Source organism: Sturnira hondurensis, unplaced genomic scaffold, assembly GCF_014824575.4.
Source record: "Sturnira hondurensis isolate 20B ecotype Veracruz unplaced genomic scaffold, ASM1482457v3 Scaffold0008380, whole genome shotgun sequence".
In the NCBI taxonomy this organism is placed as follows: Eukaryota; Metazoa; Chordata; class Mammalia; order Chiroptera; family Phyllostomidae; genus Sturnira; species Sturnira hondurensis.
Genome location: NW_028081011.1, coordinates 2,510,386 through 2,528,109, shown reverse-complemented (window position 1 = coordinate 2,528,109; position 17,724 = coordinate 2,510,386). Strand labels below are relative to the sequence as shown.

General features: G+C 52.3%; 1 protein-coding gene across 7 annotated transcripts in view; it reads left to right on the top strand.

Annotated features, from left to right (window-relative positions):
• Positions 1-17,724, top strand: part of CUX1 (cut like homeobox 1) — a 364,975-nt gene that overhangs the window by 291,989 nt on the left and 55,262 nt on the right. For 2 of the 7 annotated variants that reach the window (XM_037054842.1, XM_037054841.1), the window contains exons 13-20: positions 876-924; positions 1,688-1,784; positions 2,791-3,459; positions 4,546-4,611; positions 5,901-6,002; positions 8,303-9,153; positions 10,976-11,141; positions 11,660-11,716. In XM_037054842.1, coding sequence (XP_036910737.1) covers positions 876-924; positions 1,688-1,784; positions 2,791-3,459; positions 4,546-4,611; positions 5,901-6,002; positions 8,303-9,153; positions 10,976-11,141; positions 11,660-11,716 — 2,057 coding nt within the window. The remainder of the gene's footprint in view (positions 1-875; positions 925-1,687; positions 1,785-2,790; positions 3,460-4,545; positions 4,612-5,900; positions 6,003-8,302; positions 9,154-10,975; positions 11,142-11,659; positions 11,717-17,724) is intronic. The other 5 variants (XM_037054844.1, XM_037054843.1, XM_037054847.1 and 2 more) reach the window with 3 other exon arrangements.

The following is a 17,724-nucleotide window of genomic DNA, read 5'->3' as shown; positions in this document are numbered from 1 at the left end:
TATTTTCACATGGTGTGCTCTCCTAGTGACACTTCCATGGAGCTTAGAGAGGGCAGGGACTACAATCGTGGCGTCAGGAATGCTGGGAGAACTCGGGCAACCCCTGCCTGGGGTGCCTATCGTGCTCATTCCCCTCCGGGTATGAGAGACCACCCACATGGACTGGCCCTCTCCCCCCGACAGCTCACAGAAAGCAGTGCGAACGCTGGAGGAGCACTAGAAGCATCAGTTCTGGGCACCTGGACTCACTCAGCTCTCGGACTTGAAACACGCCAGAGACTGATGTGATTTCAGTGATAAGGAGAACAAAGGAGAAATAATCCTGCTCTCCCACACCTTTGCAAGAGTGCTCCTTCCCCGGCCTGGGGCGGTGGAGAAGGTCCCTGCCAGTTTTTGAGCCGTCCAGCCATGGGGCCGTGCTCTTTGCCCATTCCCCCATCCCCAGTACCAGCTCCCAACTGAGCATGTGGGGTGGCGGCACTGGGGTGCTGAGGTCTCTCTCTGAGGTTGGCTTCTTGTACCAGAAGAAGCCAACCTTCTTGGCTTCTTCTCTTTCCTTCTCACTAAGCTTTACAAATACATTCTACTTGCATCAATGTTATGTCTGTGTTCAGCTTTAAAATTATACTCTGAGCAGACCTGGTGTGATTCCATATGGAGTGATTTACATGCCGGGCAAGAAACTTTTGCTGGCCAACTGCTAGTTGAATAGTTATTCTGGAGACATTATCAGATGATAATGCTGCCAGGGAAGTTGTTAAAGTTGTCAGATCCTCCGTTCCTGGAGAGCGGGAAATGCTGATGCCGATGCTTATTAGAATGACTGTTACCCAAGGTACGAGTAGGAAATAACTGCCCTGTCTTGCTCTTCGCAGTATTCTGAAGTCCATGGAGTTCGCACCGTCCGAAGGAGCTGGGACACAGGTACATGGTCTCACTTCGCTGTGGGGGTGTGGGGGTGTCCGTCCTGGGCGAGCGTCACGGCCTCTGTGTTTCTGAGACCTCTCGCCCACAGCTGACAGCCACTCCTCAAGAATGTTTAACCACGTTAAAGCAACTTATCTTTACTTAAAAAGGAAAGTTAGTGTTTTCCAAACCTGGTAACTCAATTTAAAAGAAATTGTGATTTAAGTTGGTACTTGCCAACTTGAACTTGAGTAATAAAAGCTATTTCAGATTGTGTTGAAGATCAGCCCCAAAAGTGCCAGCTTAGGAACCTGTATTACCTGCAGAGGCAAGGTGACAGTGGCACATGGTAACCTGGTAGCCAGCGAAAATTTAAGTCGTGTAACAGAATCCTGCCCCTGGTGCCCAGAGAGCCGCCGACTCTGCATGGCCGGCTCCTTTACAGTGGTTTTCTAACAGGTGTGCGGCTCTGCAGCCACAGAGTGGCTAGTCCTGCACCAGACAAGGCTCGGGTTCAGACAGTTTGAATTAGGAGACAGAAGAGAGAATAATTGTCTAAAAGAAGGAAAATTACTTCAACTGAAATTAATTCTCTTGGAAAGGGTTCCCACACGTGTCTCCATATGTGTGTTGAGTATCTTCAGGGAAGTCCGCATTCATAACAGGCCAGAATGGGATAGAAGTTCAGGTGGGAAGCCGTAGGAGCGGGGCTGCAGGGTCTGGGGGCCTGGGGCACGGGAGCACGGCCCGCCCGCAGTGAGCCCTGCTCTGCCTCGTCTAGGACGCATCCAAGCCCCTGGAGGTGCTGCTGCTGGAGAAGAACCGCTCGCTGCAGTCCGAGAACGCCGCCCTGCGCATCTCCAACAGCGACCTGAGCGGTAGGTTGACAGGGTCTCTCGTGCCGTGCTCGGCCCCTTCCAGGGGTTGAGGAAGAGGAAGGTGAACTGTGTGAGTCTGGGCCGATGCATGACGGGAACATCACCGGTTGATGAGAACCTTGACTAATAAGTGTTTGGTCTCCTCTCGTCCTCACTGCTCCTCTCCCTCCCTCCCTGCCTGCTTAATGATGGTCACAGTGAGGGCTGTGGCCACCGAGTGTCTGCGACGGTCAGTTAGAGCCAGTGTTGCAGGAGGTGGCAGGAGGGACACTCAGAGGATGTTGGCTTTCTGATCTTTTCCTAGTTGTGCGGCCTCTCTCTCGTGGTGTGTTCGGGGGCTGCTGCCAGGGTTGGCCCTGCCCTTCCAGGCTCAGTGGAGCTTTTCTTCCTTTGTCAGGTTTTCCTTGGGAACGCCTCCCCCATCCTTAGCCTTTCTTTGCTCGTCCCAAAATGGTGGCGTCACTGACTGCTTCTGGTTTTGGCAGCTGGTAAACCGTTTAAAAGTGTCTCGGGCTCCGATGATATTTCATTCTTAAAATGTGCGTGCCTTCGATCGAGTGGACTCGGTGCAGTGCGTTCGCCTCAGAGCAAGTGGTGTGAGAGAACCCGTTGGTCCCAGAATGTCAGTGTTTGCTGCTCCTCAGGTGGGCCCTCCTGGTAATAGCACGAGTGCCAGAGGCCTGATCAGAGGCCTGCGACTTGTCAACTCTTTACTGTGTGTGGTACCGGCTCCTTGCCACTTTAGGAGTTTGAATTTATGTCAAGGGGACTCTCCAGGCTGCAACGTACAAGAAAGGTGCAAACATGAAATGCATGTTGCTTGTTTCCGGGGGGCCTCGTTTGGCTGATTTAAAAATTCAATTGAAAAACAAACCAACACTTCTCATTGGCCCTTGTAAAATCTGCACATTTTTTTCCCTTTTGTGGGGCAAACTTTGCATTTTGGTCTTGGTTTTTTTTCCCTTTTGAATCCCCCATAATGCATTATGTTTGCCCTTCCTTGTAGGGTCAGCCAGGAGAAAAGGGAAAGACCAGCCTGAGAGTCGGCGTTCTGGACCTTTGCCGGCGCCCCCTCCTCAGTTGCCCCGCAACACGGGGGAGCAGGCTTCCAATACTAATGGTACACACCAGTTCTCACCAGCGGGGTTAACTCAAGACTTTTTCAGCTCATCCCTGGCAAGCCCCAGCCTACCCCTGGCTTCTACGGGAAAATTTGCACTAAACTCTCTCCTCCAACGACAGCTAATGCAGTCCTTCTACTCCAAGGCCATGCAGGAAGCAGGAAGCACAAGCATGATTTTTTCAACAGGTCCATACAGCACAAACTCCATATCATCCCAAAGTCCATTACAGCAAAGCCCAGATGTAAATGGCATGGCCCCGTCTCCCAGCCAGTCAGAAAGTGCTGGGAGTGCCTCCGAGGGCGAGGAGATAGACACTGCAGAAATCGCCCGGCAGGTGAAAGAGCAGTTGATCAAGCACAATATCGGACAGCGCATTTTTGGACATTATGTCTTGGGACTGTCTCAAGGGTCCGTGAGCGAGATCCTGGCCCGGCCCAAGCCATGGAATAAACTGACCGTTCGTGGCAAGGAGCCTTTTCACAAGATGAAGCAGTTCCTCTCGGATGAGCAGAACATCTTGGCTCTTCGAAGCATCCAAGGCAGACAAAGAGGTGAGAGACTTTCGTGGGTTGGTGCCAGCCCGTCACTGAGTTGTGTGTGTGTGTCTGGGTGCGATGAGACATGTGCACATCACATCAGGTAACGCTCTCTTCAGTTCTACCATTTCCAGAGTTCAGGGGTCGACTGGCATGAGCGAAAGCTGTTAGATTTGGGAGGTCTGGCCTCCGAAACCCGCTCAGCACCTCACACGTAGTGAGCTCGGTATTTCAGTACTGTGCGTTGAATTGAGGGAATTACATTACGTACGGCATCCTCTCGTGTTTAGTGTCCAGTGGTCCGACTGGCCTCGGACCCCACGTGCAGAGGAGCCCCTGGGGGCCGTCCAGCCCTAAAGCAGCAGCAGCACCGGGGTCGGTCCTCACGCAGGGCTGGTTCCACGGGGGCAGTGTGTCCTGTGGTCAGCTCCCTCCCAGTGCTTGTGTTCCGCTGGTGATTTATTTAGCGTTACAAGCAAAACACACCTGCCTTGACTTCCATACATAAAAGTTTTGTTAAAACACCCTTCCTACCCCACCCTCATAAAAAGGTAAAAAGTCAGTGTGGCCCCCAATCGAAAGAGCTCCTTCCCTCCCTAGCGGCAGGGGCTCATCCTGCCAAATCGGCAGTGATAGAGAGAGGCAGTCTTGTCAGGCGCATGTGGAAAACCTTGAAATGCAGCCTCAAAACAGACAGAAGGGAGACGGTTGAACAACAACATCAATTTGCACAAAGCACATCGAGCTTTTCATGGCGATGTTAACTGAAATTGACTGTCTTTGGATGATTAATGTGAGCTTTGTCCCGGGGGCTGGTGGGCGATTTGCTTAGCGGCAGGGCTCCCTCCGTTTGCCCCCGGTGGCGTTGGTGTCACAGGCCGCAGGTCCCTCTGATCACCTTTTGCAGCAGAGCCACGGCCTCTGAGGCCAGTCAGCCAGGGAGGGGCCTCTCAGAACTTTCCAGTAGCTCCCAAGTTGCACAGGAAGCCCTGAGCCCTCTCAGTAGTGACAGGTGGCTCAGATTTCATGTCACGCAGCCCATACCGTCAACACCACCATCCCCCTGATTGTTTTGTTCTTACCACACTTGTTTTTCAACAGAGAATCCAGGCCAGAGCCTGAACAGACTATTTCAGGAAGTACCGAAACGAAGAAATGGGTCTGAAGGTATGTTGCAGGCAGGTGTTTTTCTTTGCAGTTAGTAACCTAGGAAGCAGCATGTCCTTAGCTGTGTATTTGGGTTAAAACTGTGCAGTGTGATTCTGGCCTGGAACCTGATGGAAAAACAGAGCTAGTAAGTATAAAACAAAGCACGGGTTCAAGTTCACAAGACCTCTTCCTCCTGAGCTGCTCGCACTCTACCAAGTGCAGGAGTGGTGAGAAGCTCCACCACTAAGAAATAGTGCCCAGGGATGAGTCCCAGCCCCTTTAGATTCCAAGTACGCCTGTCCCATTTTCTCAGGAACAGGTGAGAGAATAACAGGTGCTGCTCTGAGAGAAATCAGGTGACTGAGTCCGATGAGATACTGCTGCTTCCTTGTACTTTCTTTTAACTCTGAAATATGTTGGAGGTGCTGCGGAGTGGACAAATTCCCGTCACTGTCAGCTTCTGTGGGCCCTGCCCCGCCGGCCCCGGTTGCACTCCTTAGAGCTGCGTCTTTAATGGGGCTTGGTCCCAGTGGTGTGTGGGTTTGAAATGGTTTGGTGCGGCAATTCCTGTTGTAGTAAGGCAGTGAAAAAGTAAAATGTGGATGGCTTCCAGAAAGCACTGGGGCCAGCCCCCGGGCCACAGTAGCTTCAGTGCATCTGTACTTGTGGCTACTCTGCAAAGCATCACCATGTGACCAAAAGACTGAGTTCTCGTCCTTTAGGGATTTCTGTAGGCTCCTCTCCTCGTTCATAAATTTTTAAAAGGCAATACATGATAACAGATTGAAAATTTTAAGTTAAGCCTTCAGCCTCTTCACCTTGTACATCCAAATAATTGACAGGTAACCAGCCTCAACCCTTCTTTTCCACTTTCCCTTTTGAGATGCCAGCCTCAAATACACGTACAGAACCTTGAACATAGAGCCCCACGCCAAAGCAGTTGTTAAAGTTGCTTTTAAATGACTTGCGAAAACCATTGCACTATTTTTTATGCCAGATTAAATGATTTGCTCTCCCTGGTCCCAACCCATGGGTGTTCAGTTTGGGTGAATGTGAGAGCTCGTCCCACTGGCTGAGTAACATCTAGTGCCAGGTAGACTCCGCAGGAAGCCCTTCCTGCGTGGGGTTAGGGTGCCTGCTGTGAAGTTGCACGCACAGCAGGTACAGGAAATGGGAGGCGCGCCTGCCTCCTCCCTGGTACTGCCTCCACTCCCGTGAGAGCTATTTATCAGAGTGACCTCCTCGCGCAGCACTGCCTTTTGTCCGAGGTGTGGGTGTGATGTCATTGGTGCGGCTTCTCCTTGCAGGTAACATCACCACCCGGATCCGAGCCTCAGAGACGGGGTCCGATGAAGCAATTAAGTCCATCCTGGAACAAGCCAAAAGGGAGCTGCAGGTGCAGAAAACCGGTACGGGCTCCACTCCTTGGACTGCTATTTCCCCAAACTTAACTAGGATATTGTCATGGGTGTTTTGGTCAGCATTAGTTAACTTTTTATTTAAAAAAAAAATAGAATGTATATTTTCCAGCATTTAAGCAAGTGCAGAGGGGAGTAGGTCTGTGTAATAATGCGTTTTGCTAAGAGTTACCATTCTTTCCATAATGTCATTCTCGACCATTGACTCAAGAATATATCCATGGCCTAGGGTATTCTTGACTTACATTAACTGGTAGTTTGAATCAGATTTCTTCTTTAAATGCAATGTAGCCTTTTGTTATTTGGATATATACCTAACCAAACACTACTGAAAAAGAGTAAATTCTTAACAACTGCTTTATGGAATGAATGTTGCTAGGGAGGAGTGGGAAGTTTTAAGGGATAGGTGTCCACGTGTATGGTCCATCCGCCTCAGCAGGCGGCCCCGGAGCTCCCTGAGAGCTGCCTTCTCCAAGAGGGGAGAGCTCCCACATTTTGGCATTTCTGTGGTTAAGCTTTCTGACGCGAGCCATGCTGTAGACTCAGCTCAGACCTACTGGAGAGGACACCTCGTGCCCAAGTCCTCTTCCCGGGGTTCTGCACACACCTGCCCTGTGCCCAGGAAGCCCTTCTCTGCAGAGCCCCTCTGTGAAGCCCGTCACGGGGCTCCTGCCAGGCCCGCCCTTGGGGCTATGGCAGCTGAGGATGGGCCACCACCTGGTCGCAGTGTTGGTCACTGGATCCTCTGCCCAGGCTGCCAGCTCCCATGTGGCTTGTTCAGTGGGTGAGCTCAGTGCTCGCTGCTAGGGGGCAGACCCAGGCTGGACCTCCCTTAAACCAGCTCTTCAAACTGGTTCCTCACAACAGCCCTGGATGATAGATTTGTTATCCTATTATCCCTGGTTAACATGCTGGAAGTTAGAATAATTTGCCCAAACTCATTGACTGGTAGGCCCTAGCGGGGAACCCTGATCCCCAACTCTCGTCCTAGCACTTTCCCTCTGTTGCCATCTGCCTCCTTCCGGAGAGCCCGGGGGTCGGGAACAGCTCTTTATGGGATCTGGCCAGGCAATGGACAGAGCCTTCAGTTTGGTGTAGTTCTCACCCTCAAGGCCAGAGTTGAGGTTTGAGCCAGTCCCTCCTCTGGGTAGCTGAACAAACGGAAGGCTTGGCAGGGTAGGAGAGAGCCCAGATTGGGAGTGGAAAGACCCACTTCCGGGTGCCGCTGCAGGGATCGCCCCTTCCCTCCCGGGTGTGGTTTCCCCTGCAGACCGCTGGTGCTGCTTGCCCCCTGTGGAGGCTGTGGGAGTCATACGGGTTGGCCAAGGGAGGCCTTTCTGTTAACCAGTAGAGTCAGGCCCTCCGGAGGCATTAAAGGTTGTCACTGTTGTTTGGGTGTTTGGGGCATTTGTCAGCCTCATTTGAAGGAGAAGGGCCAGCTTGTATGATTTCCTCCCCCAGATAGGAAGGCGTATTGCAGAGCTGACACACCTGGAGGGAGCATTCAGCCCAGTACCTCTCAGCCGGGGCCTCCCTCCCCCCACAGTTACCTGGGAGCTGGTTGAAAATGCAGGTGCTGGTCCAGACCCACACTTGCTTCTCTGTCGGACACTCCAGGGCTGGGGCCCGGGCACGCGCATCTTAACAAGCCCAGTGGGCGATTCTAGTGCACAGCCCTAGTTAAGAATCTTTCAGCTCATCCATCACCCATCCCGAGTTTACAGATGGAGATCCTGAGGCCCAGCCATGCTTTTGACTCCCCCAGGGATCACAGCCCTGGTCCCTGTCCATTGCCCTTTATTGTGGGGCTCAGGGTTGCTGGCCACAAGACAGTCGTCCACCCAGAAGGGAACCTGGCCACTTACACTGGTCTCTCACCACCACTGTTAACACAAATTACATTTCTAACGCTTGACAAAACCACTAGAACTTTGGAATATAATACACAAGGGGAGTGTTGAAAAACCATCAGGGAAAGGAAGTCCAGAATGGCTATCGCTGAGCGTACTTCCTCCCTCTCACCACACTCCCTGACAGCGAATCTTCTCGGTTGGTGAGAGAGGCAGGGGGGCGGGTCGCCGAGCAGTAGGGTCAGCCGTTCCTCACTGCTTGGACAAGGTACACGAATGTCTCACTGACTGGGGATGTGTCGGACAAGAGAGCTGTGCAGTCCTCCCCGGTATTCTGCACTTCAGGTCGAGTTAGGAAGGAGTAGAGTGGAAGAAGCATGTCCCCCCACAGGTGGCAACTCCACCACATCTAACCTCTGCGTTTGCTGTTACTCCATGCAGCGGAACCGGCCCAGCCCTCCTCCACGTCCAGCAGCGGGAGCTCCGACGATGCCATTCGTTCCATCCTCCAGCAAGCCCGCCGAGAGATGGAGGCCCAGCAAGCCGCCCTTGACCCCGCCTTAAAACAGACACCACTGTCACAGACTGACATTGCCATCCTGACCCCCAAGTTAATATCCACATCGCCCATGTCCTCGGTGTCCAGCTACTCTCCTCTAGCCATTTCCTTGAAGAAGCCCCCCTCTGCCCCTGATTCCAACACCTCAGCTCTACCCAATCCCCCAGCCCTCAAGAAGGAGTCTCAGGATGTGCCTGGGCTGGACCTCCAGGGAGCGGCCGACTCTGCACAGGGTGTCCTTCGACATGTGAAGAATGAGCTGGGCCGCAGCGGCGGGTGGAAGGACCACTGGTGGAGCACGGTGCAGCCAGAGAGAAAGAGCAATGCTCCCTCCGAGGAGACTAAGGTCGAGGAAGCCAGCAGCGGGAAAGAGAAAGGCGGTAGTGGCGGCAGCGGCAGCGGCAGTAGCCAGGCGCGGGCGGATCGCAGCCAGCTCCAGGGACCCTCCTCCTCCGAGTACTGGAAAGAATGGCCCAGTGCAGAGTCACCGTACTCCCAGAGCTCGGAGCTGAGCCTTACCGGAGCCAGCCGCAGCGAGACGCCCCAGAACAGCCCTCTGCCCTCCTCCCCGATCGTGCCCCTGTCCAAGCCTGCCAAGCCCTCTGTCCCCCCACTGACGCCTGAGCAGTATGAGATCTACATGTACCAGGAGGTGGACACCATTGAGCTCACCCGGCAGGTGAAAGAGAAGCTGGCCAAGAATGGCATTTGTCAGAGGATCTTTGGGGAGAAGGTAAGGGACTGGGGGCTTGGGTTTTCTCATCTCTCTTCATTGCTTAGAAATAAGTATCTGCAGGACATTGCCATCACCCATGAATTAAATAACCACAGACATAATGAGTTGTCTGCTCCCAAACATCCGGGAAGGCTGGCTGGTGAATGTTTTCATTTGTTGCATCGCGTCAGGGACCAGGTTTCAGGCCAGACCTCCTCGCCCGCTGCGCTCCCTTAGACCACTCAGTCACCCTGCGAGGGGGCGGCCAAGTTGCCCTTTGGCAGCTGAGGAAAGTGAGGCTCAGGGAAGGTAACTAAGTGCCCAAGCTGGTGGGTGACTGGACTCCAGTCCTACCTCTGCTGCCCAGTGCAGACTCTGGTGGCCAAAAAAAGATCTGATCCCAATGTGCAGAGAACACAAAGGCCGTGTAAAGAGTAACGGTGCCTCTCTCGTAATTCAGTAGGCGCTTCGGTGTCATCCACCCAAAGGTGAAGTGACCTGGCCGGGAATGCACAGCTAGAGGTGGCCAAAACCCCGAAAGCCTTGTTTCCGTGCCGTCCTTCCCTGGCTCCCAGCCGTGTGTGGATGAGCTTCCAGGCCCTTTCTGTTCTTGCCACTTCCTGGTAACGAGACTCTGGGTAATGGGAATTCACCAGGCCTATAAAATACAAGATGACCCTGATACCCCAGGATCGTTTTAAGTAATGAACGCTGAGCATAATGAGAAGTGCTCTGTTCCCTTAAAAGGCAGCCACCCTGAGGGACACGGGCTGGGGCAGCAGTGGCCCCCAAGGGGCCTGCCTGCCTAGCTCTTACCCCCCGCCCCACTGTCCTGCCTTCAGGTCACCATTTGCAGCGTATAAAGCTCTGGATCCGTGCAATATCTGACTGTGATCTCTTCGTCCTGGTTTTGCAAAAGGTGATGGGAGGAATAAAAATGAGGATGAGAATTTCAAGTCCCTTGAAATTTCTAGTTCAGTGTTGTAAAAATATCATTTGAGAACATTTAAATAGACATTTGTGCTCATGCCTTAAATTTAGCAGACTTAATAGTGTTGAACTTGTTTGGCCCGTGAGTGCAGTTTATTCTGGAACTTGAGAACTTTTCAAAGAGTGATCGGATGCAGCCCCTAAATATCTCTGGGCTGCATCTGTGTCCTGTGGGGGGTGTTTGTGCCCATACATATGTATGGCCATATGTGAGCATAAGAAAACTCGGGAATGTATGTGCAACTTGTCCACCGTCTGCAGTGAGTTTTACTCCCCGGCTGGCTCCCCCGTTGCCACCAGCTCACCTCTGGGCCCCCGCCGTAGAGCAGGATGTAATCAGAGAGTGCGACTCTTTCTAAATGGCAACTTGGCACAGCACCAGCAAAAGGAGACTGGCTTCCAACATCCCGCCCGCATCCGCTGCTTCTGCCTGTAAAGGGGCCCTTGGCTCCAGCACCTCAGCCTTTCTTGGCGCCACCAGGCAAAGAGCAAGATGGTTTCAGTGTTTCCCCTTAGGTTGTCAAGACAACAACCCTGCAGCCCTGACAGGATGGAGACCCCACGCCTCTCCCAACCTGCCTCTCCCAGGGCACTGAAAGTAGTCACAATGAGTATGGCTCCTAGTACGAGGGCAGCAGCCCACCAGTGACCTTGAAAAGCTTGTTCACCCTCACCAGGCTGCCGCCGACCTTCAGGCAGTGAGTGGTTCTCTGCTCGGCCAGGAGCACTCCCTGCATGTCCTCAGACTCTGTCTCACCTCCCGCACTTTTCTTACACATCGCTAAAACATTTCTGCAGCCTCCCACTCAACCCTGGGTGCTGATGCAGGGGTCTTTGTCTGCCACTCCAGGTGCTGGGCCTGTCCCAGGGCAGTGTCAGTGACATGCTGTCTCGGCCAAAGCCATGGAGCAAGCTGACGCAGAAAGGCCGCGAACCCTTCATCCGGATGCAGCTCTGGCTGAACGGCGAGCTGGGCCAGGGCGTCCTGCCAGTCCAAGGGCAGCAGCAGGGGCCAGGTGAGGGCGGCCCCAGGCTGCTGCAGGGACAGCGGAGGGGCATCTGTGCAGGGAGGTGGGTGGCCACACAGCACTGGAAGCAGGGAACTGTCCCTCCTTCTCCACCACTTGTTGCCATGGGGCTACCTTTAGTTTTTAGGAGTGAGAAGATAATGCCTAGCTAATTTTATAAGCATCAGAAAATGAGTTACCAATTAAGAAAACACTGTTTATACATAAATACAGGTTAAAGTCAAGTAGCTAAATCAGGGAATCAGGAAAGAAAATCAGCCAAAGGCGCAGAGGTGAGACATGCCAGCTTCCGCCCATTCCCCAGCCAGGGTCCTACCTTCTACCAGCAGCGCTTCGCCTGCGCATGTGGACCCTGCGTTCTGGCCCCTCCCCATTACAAGGGGGGAGTCCTCCCTTAGGCCTTTGGGACCTTACACCGTCCCCCCCTCGCTACACTCAGTACATTAGGAAGCTTTAAACTCTTGGGATTTTTTTCTGATTTAATTGTACTCCTTTTTCTTATTTAGTCCTCCATTCGGTGACGTCACTACAGGACCCCCTGCAACAGGGCTGTGTGAGCTCAGGTAACTAGCCGGTTCCTGTTGTTTTTTGTGAAATGCCGTGTCTGTTTCCCTGTCCTCTGGTGTGCAGCGAAGAGACTCGGAGGACCCTTGTTCTGGATCAGGGAGCTGAAAACGTGCTGTCCTGTTGGCAAAGCGCTTTCCTTGTGGCTGTAGTTTCTGATGGGGAGAGAGGTGGCCAGCTGAGTGCAGAGTTTCTCCAGCATTATCTTGTTCCTCACTACATTCTTTCATCAGTCTGTCGTCCTCTAGATGTGAAGCCCTGTATTTGGGACTGAGGGCTATGGTTCGAGTCAGGGACAGATTCTGTGCTGGGGCTTCCATTAATAGGAGGGTACAAGGCATGGTCAGGGTAGGGGCAGCCAAGTTCCTCTGGAAGATCCTGGGCCACCTTCAAGCAAGAGGGAAATGAAGGCAGGTGGGGCCATAGCTCAGTAACAGAGAGTGGACAGAGAATCAGGGACACTCGGCAGAGTGGGGCTGAGCCTGGGGGAGGAGCCTCGGAGCAGCAGCTAGAGGGCGTGGAATGCGGGCAGAGACAGCACCTGAGAACCCCAAGGTCCTTGGGTGGCACTTGCGCTGTAGGGCCCCCTAACTGCAGCGCTTGGGTGCAGCCAGCCGGGCTGGCTCACGTGCCCACGCTCCTGGACTCCCTTCCGTGTCCTGCCGGGGCTCCCGCACGGGCAGAGCTTTCTCACCCAGCTTTCAGGAACAGCCAGCATCACGAGCTGTTCTCTTTTTTTCTCTCTTTATTTTTCTAAACATCTTGATTAGTCTCCATATCCCATTGATTCATCGAAAACACAAACAAAGCTAAGTGAGGAGCGCAAAGCCTGCCAGCCTGCTGGAAGTTTTACGAGGGAAAACATGTGTAGTGAGGGAACAGCTGGGCGGCGGCCGCTGCTGCTGCAAGATGCCAAACCCACGCACAGATGCAGCCAGAGCGTGTCTGTTGCAGCGAAGTTCTTGGTTGGGCTTGTTTGGTTTCAGGTGTCCCATGCTGATTCAGACCAGAATGGAGTTTGGAAGGCTGTATGTTGCCCGAGCTGTAGGTTTCCTGGCTGCACATCTAAATGGAGTGGTTGGCCATCTGAGGAAGGCTCAGGTGGACTCCCTTCTCCCTTCTTCTGGCCTGTTCTATTTGATTAGCAAGTGCTGGAGAACTCGGGCAGGACTGGCCCACGTTCAAAAGTCAGCTGGGAACATACTGGATGCCATTGTTTGTGCTCGAGTTTTGCGGGCGTTTGCATGGAAAATCCGCCTGGCCTCTCGCTCTCACAGAACGCTGGCCTCCTCCTCGACTCTCACAGACCATTTGCTGCCCCATCAGAGTCAGAGCCGCACCTGGCAGAATGTGACTAATGTTTCTTAAATCCGAACCCCTTGTTCCCAAATAAAACAGGAAGTCCCCTGCAGTTCCAGGTCAGTTAACAATCCATGCCAAAACCTTCTCCATGTCTGGACAGACCGTGAAAGAACGGTATTTTGCTTTTTATGGTGCCGCTGCGCGGGAACACACACACAATGGTCATGTTTCCGACCTTAGGAAAGCACACAGGCTCCTGGGAGGGATGCAAGCGATATTTGTAGGGTGTCAAATTACTTTATAAAATGAAGTGATGTAACACTCTTGGGGAGTCTGCAGATTGGAGAGGGGAAGAACGCGGAGGCACCTCTGGGTAACAGTGAGCGCCGTAGACCTTCCCAGCGGTTTCTGTGAAGAGCGGCAGGCAGGCCTCTCCCGTGTCTTGCGGAGAAGACACGGGTGGAGTGCAGACCGCTTACCTGGTGTGCCCCTTTGGTGGTCGGCAGTAGGGAAGTCATCAGTCAAAGCAGTAACTGTAGGGACTAAAAAATACGAAAATATTTCTATATCCTATGAAAATACAGACTTTTAAGTATCATCATGGTAGCTAAGGCAAACTTTCTCTAGATTAAGAAAGTCTAGAAAATGCTTCAAAATGGAAAGAAAGATTATCGTATGATGGCGAGACTGTGGCTGGTCGTTTTCCTTGTTTGAAATGTCTCTACTGTCAGTGTTCTCCTTTCAGGAGTGTTTCTAAAATGTAAAGCAGCTGTGCTTTACAGCAGGTGGAATTTAGATTCAAAAATAGAATTTTAATGATGATAAATCATTGGAATGAATGACTGTAAGAGACTCCAGAACCTTCCTTGACAACTTAAAAAGCAGTGTCTCTGAGGAAGCGTCAGCACTGCTCCCCCAAAAGCGGGGGAGGGAAGCCTCTGTTCCTAGGATTTCTCAGGATTCCGAGACCCTGCTCTCACCGTGGCTACCTCAGAGCCCTTCCGAGAAGCCCAGCCCCAGGAGGGTGCTGTGTCCTTGGTGGCAGCTCCAAGAGACCTCTATCCCGAGGCAGCTTGGCTTCAGGAAGGTAATTCCAACGCTGGGTTGGTTCATTCCTGAATATTGGTGAGAAACACTCAGTGTCTGAGAATCCAGGCCGTCAGATTGGCCTGGAGGTCAGTTCAGACTCCCAGGTACAGAAGGACTTTGAAGACTTGCCTTCTGTCCATAGCCCTTCAGTGAGAGCTACAGATTTGTTGCTAAGATGGTGTGGACCTAATGGGCTCTGTGCTTGGTTACCATGGCGATAAGGTGCCCCAGGAGTGGAATGGCCTCACTCATCTAAACGGCAAACCGCTGACACAAGAATCTATTTTCCTCACTAAAGAATCCCTGTCTGGTTCTTTCTGCCCAGCTCTGTTGCCCTCGGCGTCTCCATTTTCCTTAATGATTTGTATGTCAAACTTGCTGATCAGTTTTACGATAAGGAGAGAGAAATGAAACTGAAGTTGCGATTACATCATTTTTTTCCTCTTGGTGGATATAACCATTTCTGGATGTCCCTCTAATGATCTGAGTATTGGGGTGATGGCCTTGGACATTAAGGAAAGTTAATGCCATTTTCAGCTTAGTGACCTGCGCTTTTTCTTGGAAGCTGTTATGGCCTTGGAGGGTAAGGACCACAAAGGGTTCTGTGCCAATCGTGTGAGTAACTTTTTTCTTGAAGTTTTTAAAGGACAGAACTTCAGATCAGCTAGCTCTTCGTATATATCCTGGAAGACCAGTTTTCTACATACATTTTTACTCTGGCTTCTTTCAATTTCCCAGTGTTCAGTGTTGTGGGGGGTGGTCAGTGGTTGTATACTGATAACCCTGTATATCAAGGACCTCTTTAATCTAATGTGGCAAACCTACATGGAGGCGGAGTCGCAGCTCCCCTTTGGGGATTGGTTCTCTAAGTCCCCCTTTTGTTTGCCTTCCATCCCAGGTATCATCCATCACTTCCTGGCACTGCTTAGCAGTGGCAATGCCCGTGGGAAGGGCAGTAAGCACTTATGCAGGAGAGGGAGGGGTCTAGCAAGGCTTGTGTTCTCTGAGCGCAGCCTGGAGTTATTGCTTACCAGTTAGTGGTGTTTTTAAAGGGAAGAAAACCTTGAGCTACAGTGGAGGGATGTGTTTGTGGGTAGGTACCTAGGTGAGTAGATATGATCTAGTAAACCACTGTTTTTTTTCCCTTTTTACTCCTTAAAGCTCATTTCATATTCACAGTTCCCTGGTGTGATTAATCTTTTTGCCTCTAGGGAAGGAAGAAGACAAGAGACAACTCTAAAGGGGGGTTGCGGGGAGGAACAGAGTCGCCTTGCTGCCACCTCCGTCATCGCATACGGAGATCTGGTAGAGGAGCCGCCCAGTGCACTCAGCTCTGTCACTTTTTCATTCGGGAGCATCCATTACCGCAGCTATCAAGTGTCCCCACCCCAGCTCCCGGTGCGTTACTGCAGGTTGCACACGCAAAAGGATGGCCCCTTCCCCTCAGAGTGGTCATCAGATGTCCAGCTTTTCCCCAGTTTGTCCGTCAGGAACTGCAGGTTCCAAGTCTTCTCCGCCCTTGGAGAATGCCCTGTTGTTATTTTCAATCTGTGGAGTGTCAGCTGCCTCCGGAGAAGACAGCTGCTGCCATCCGTCTCTAACGTGGGTGGTCCCACATGTGCCCCTCCCTGACGTGCGACCACAGGGCTGTGTGCCATGCAAGCCGCACAGCAGGAGCTGCAGTGGCCACAGCCCCTCCCTGCGAGGGACAGGCCAGTGCTCCTTTCGCTGCACACCGTGGCTCTCGCTCTGTGCCGCCGACATGCCCCGGGAGATGTGCCCAGGGTTTCAATGCTCTGAACTCTGTGTTAGGGTTTGACTCGGCCTCCTTGGATAAGCAATTAGTTCCTAGATTTCAAGGACTAAATCAGGGTGGGGCATTTGGATGCTCTACTAGGAAACAGAGGGGCCAGTGTACCCCTAGAAAATTTCACAGCACTTTCTAAAGCAAGAAAAACCCTATTCAATGCCTTAGACTAGCTTTCATCAGAATAACTCAGTGAAAGTAACTATTGGTTTTCTCCAAAAAAAATTATTCGAACCCTTGTTTATTTTGAATAGTAGAAGAGATTTGGGTATACCTGCCTTGCACATAGACATAGACAACAGGACAGAAACAGGCAAGAATCCTGGGAAGTGCATGCGAACTAGAAAGTGCCTCTCCCTAAGCACAGGACCACTGCTCGTTGTTCAGACGGGGGTTCAGCCTTCTGCACCCACTGGATATGGTGGCCAGGAGAACTAAGTCCCCTCGTCACTCCTTTCTTTCTTAGTTGTAACCCGCATTAGGGCTCTTTTCATCAAGAGTGCCATAATAAGGGGATTTTCTACTCTGAGGTCAGGAAGGACGGGTTTCTGGATTCAGATACGACCTACCGTCCCGCTGTCTGTTATCTGGTGTGCATTGCCACTGCCCTGCAGGTAGGCTCCTTGGCGCTGAAGGTGCCCCAGGGAGAGGGCCGAGGGCAGGGGCACGCCATGGAGGGCAGAGGAGTCGGGAAGGGGGCCGTTCTAGAAGGAGAGATCTGCAGATATGAAGTTCGCCAACGGGGAACTGTTGAAAAAAGTAAAAACATTAGAAACCCCGAATTCAGAAGCCTTTTATTTTTCTTTTAAAGTGACAGTAGGAAAGTGGATTGTGGGTGAAGTTTGTCTTTTCTTTATGTGCAACACTGTTGCTATGGCCCCTTAGTCTGTATATTAAGAAAAGTAGGCGCAGCGGGCAGAAGGGAGGGTCCTTACTTTCTGAGGGCAACCTCTGTAACCTGCCCAAGGGGGCATTGGCTCTCCGCAAAGCACTCCTTCCTCCAGTGGGGGCTCTTTCTTGACAGGAAGTGAGCCTTGGCCTGTGACGGGTGGCACAGCCCACTGGGGTTCTCACCGGTCCCATTGTGAAGAGGAGACAGGACAGAAGCTAGAAGCTGAAGAGGGTGTTTGGAGTTCTGGGGTGCAACCCCTTGCCTAAAAACTGAGCAGGTAGACTGCCAGGAGCCAGGCTGTAGCCAAGGAAAGGGCTTCTCCTGCTTGATCATGGAGAGGCAGACGCAGGTCTTGAGACTCAACAGGAGGCAGCGTGGCCTCCGGTGTACACAGTGCAGACACCACCCAGCACATTGAGGTGACGCCAACAACTGCCAGATGTGCCCCAGGCCACCCTGGGACATATTACAGTTAAGGAAAAATTGTCTAGGACTACAGGGTGGGGCTTGTGGGGCTCAGAAAACCTTAGTAGAGAAGCAAAGATGTCACTGGGGAATAATGTGTATTAGTCAGTGGGCTGTGATGGCCCAAAGGGCAGGTTCTTCAGCCCCACATGGAGAAAGACCTTGTTCAAGTGGAAAGACGGATGAAGAGGCTGAGTTGGGAAGAAGGAGTCTCAGCTCAGGCAGGAATTAGGGTACATCCCCCCGAGGGTCTCGGAGGGTCCTTTTCACCGCCGCCGCTGTGTAGGATCTTGCTCTGCCACCAGTGAGCCATCTCCCTGGTGCCTGCCAAGGTGGTCCAGGAAACCGTGCTCAGTGTATTTATTTCTAACACTTCAAGAGCGATGAGATGCAGACTGTGCAGCCTGGCAGCCCCAAGAGCAGCCTCAGAGGAGGGCGAGGCAGTGCATGAG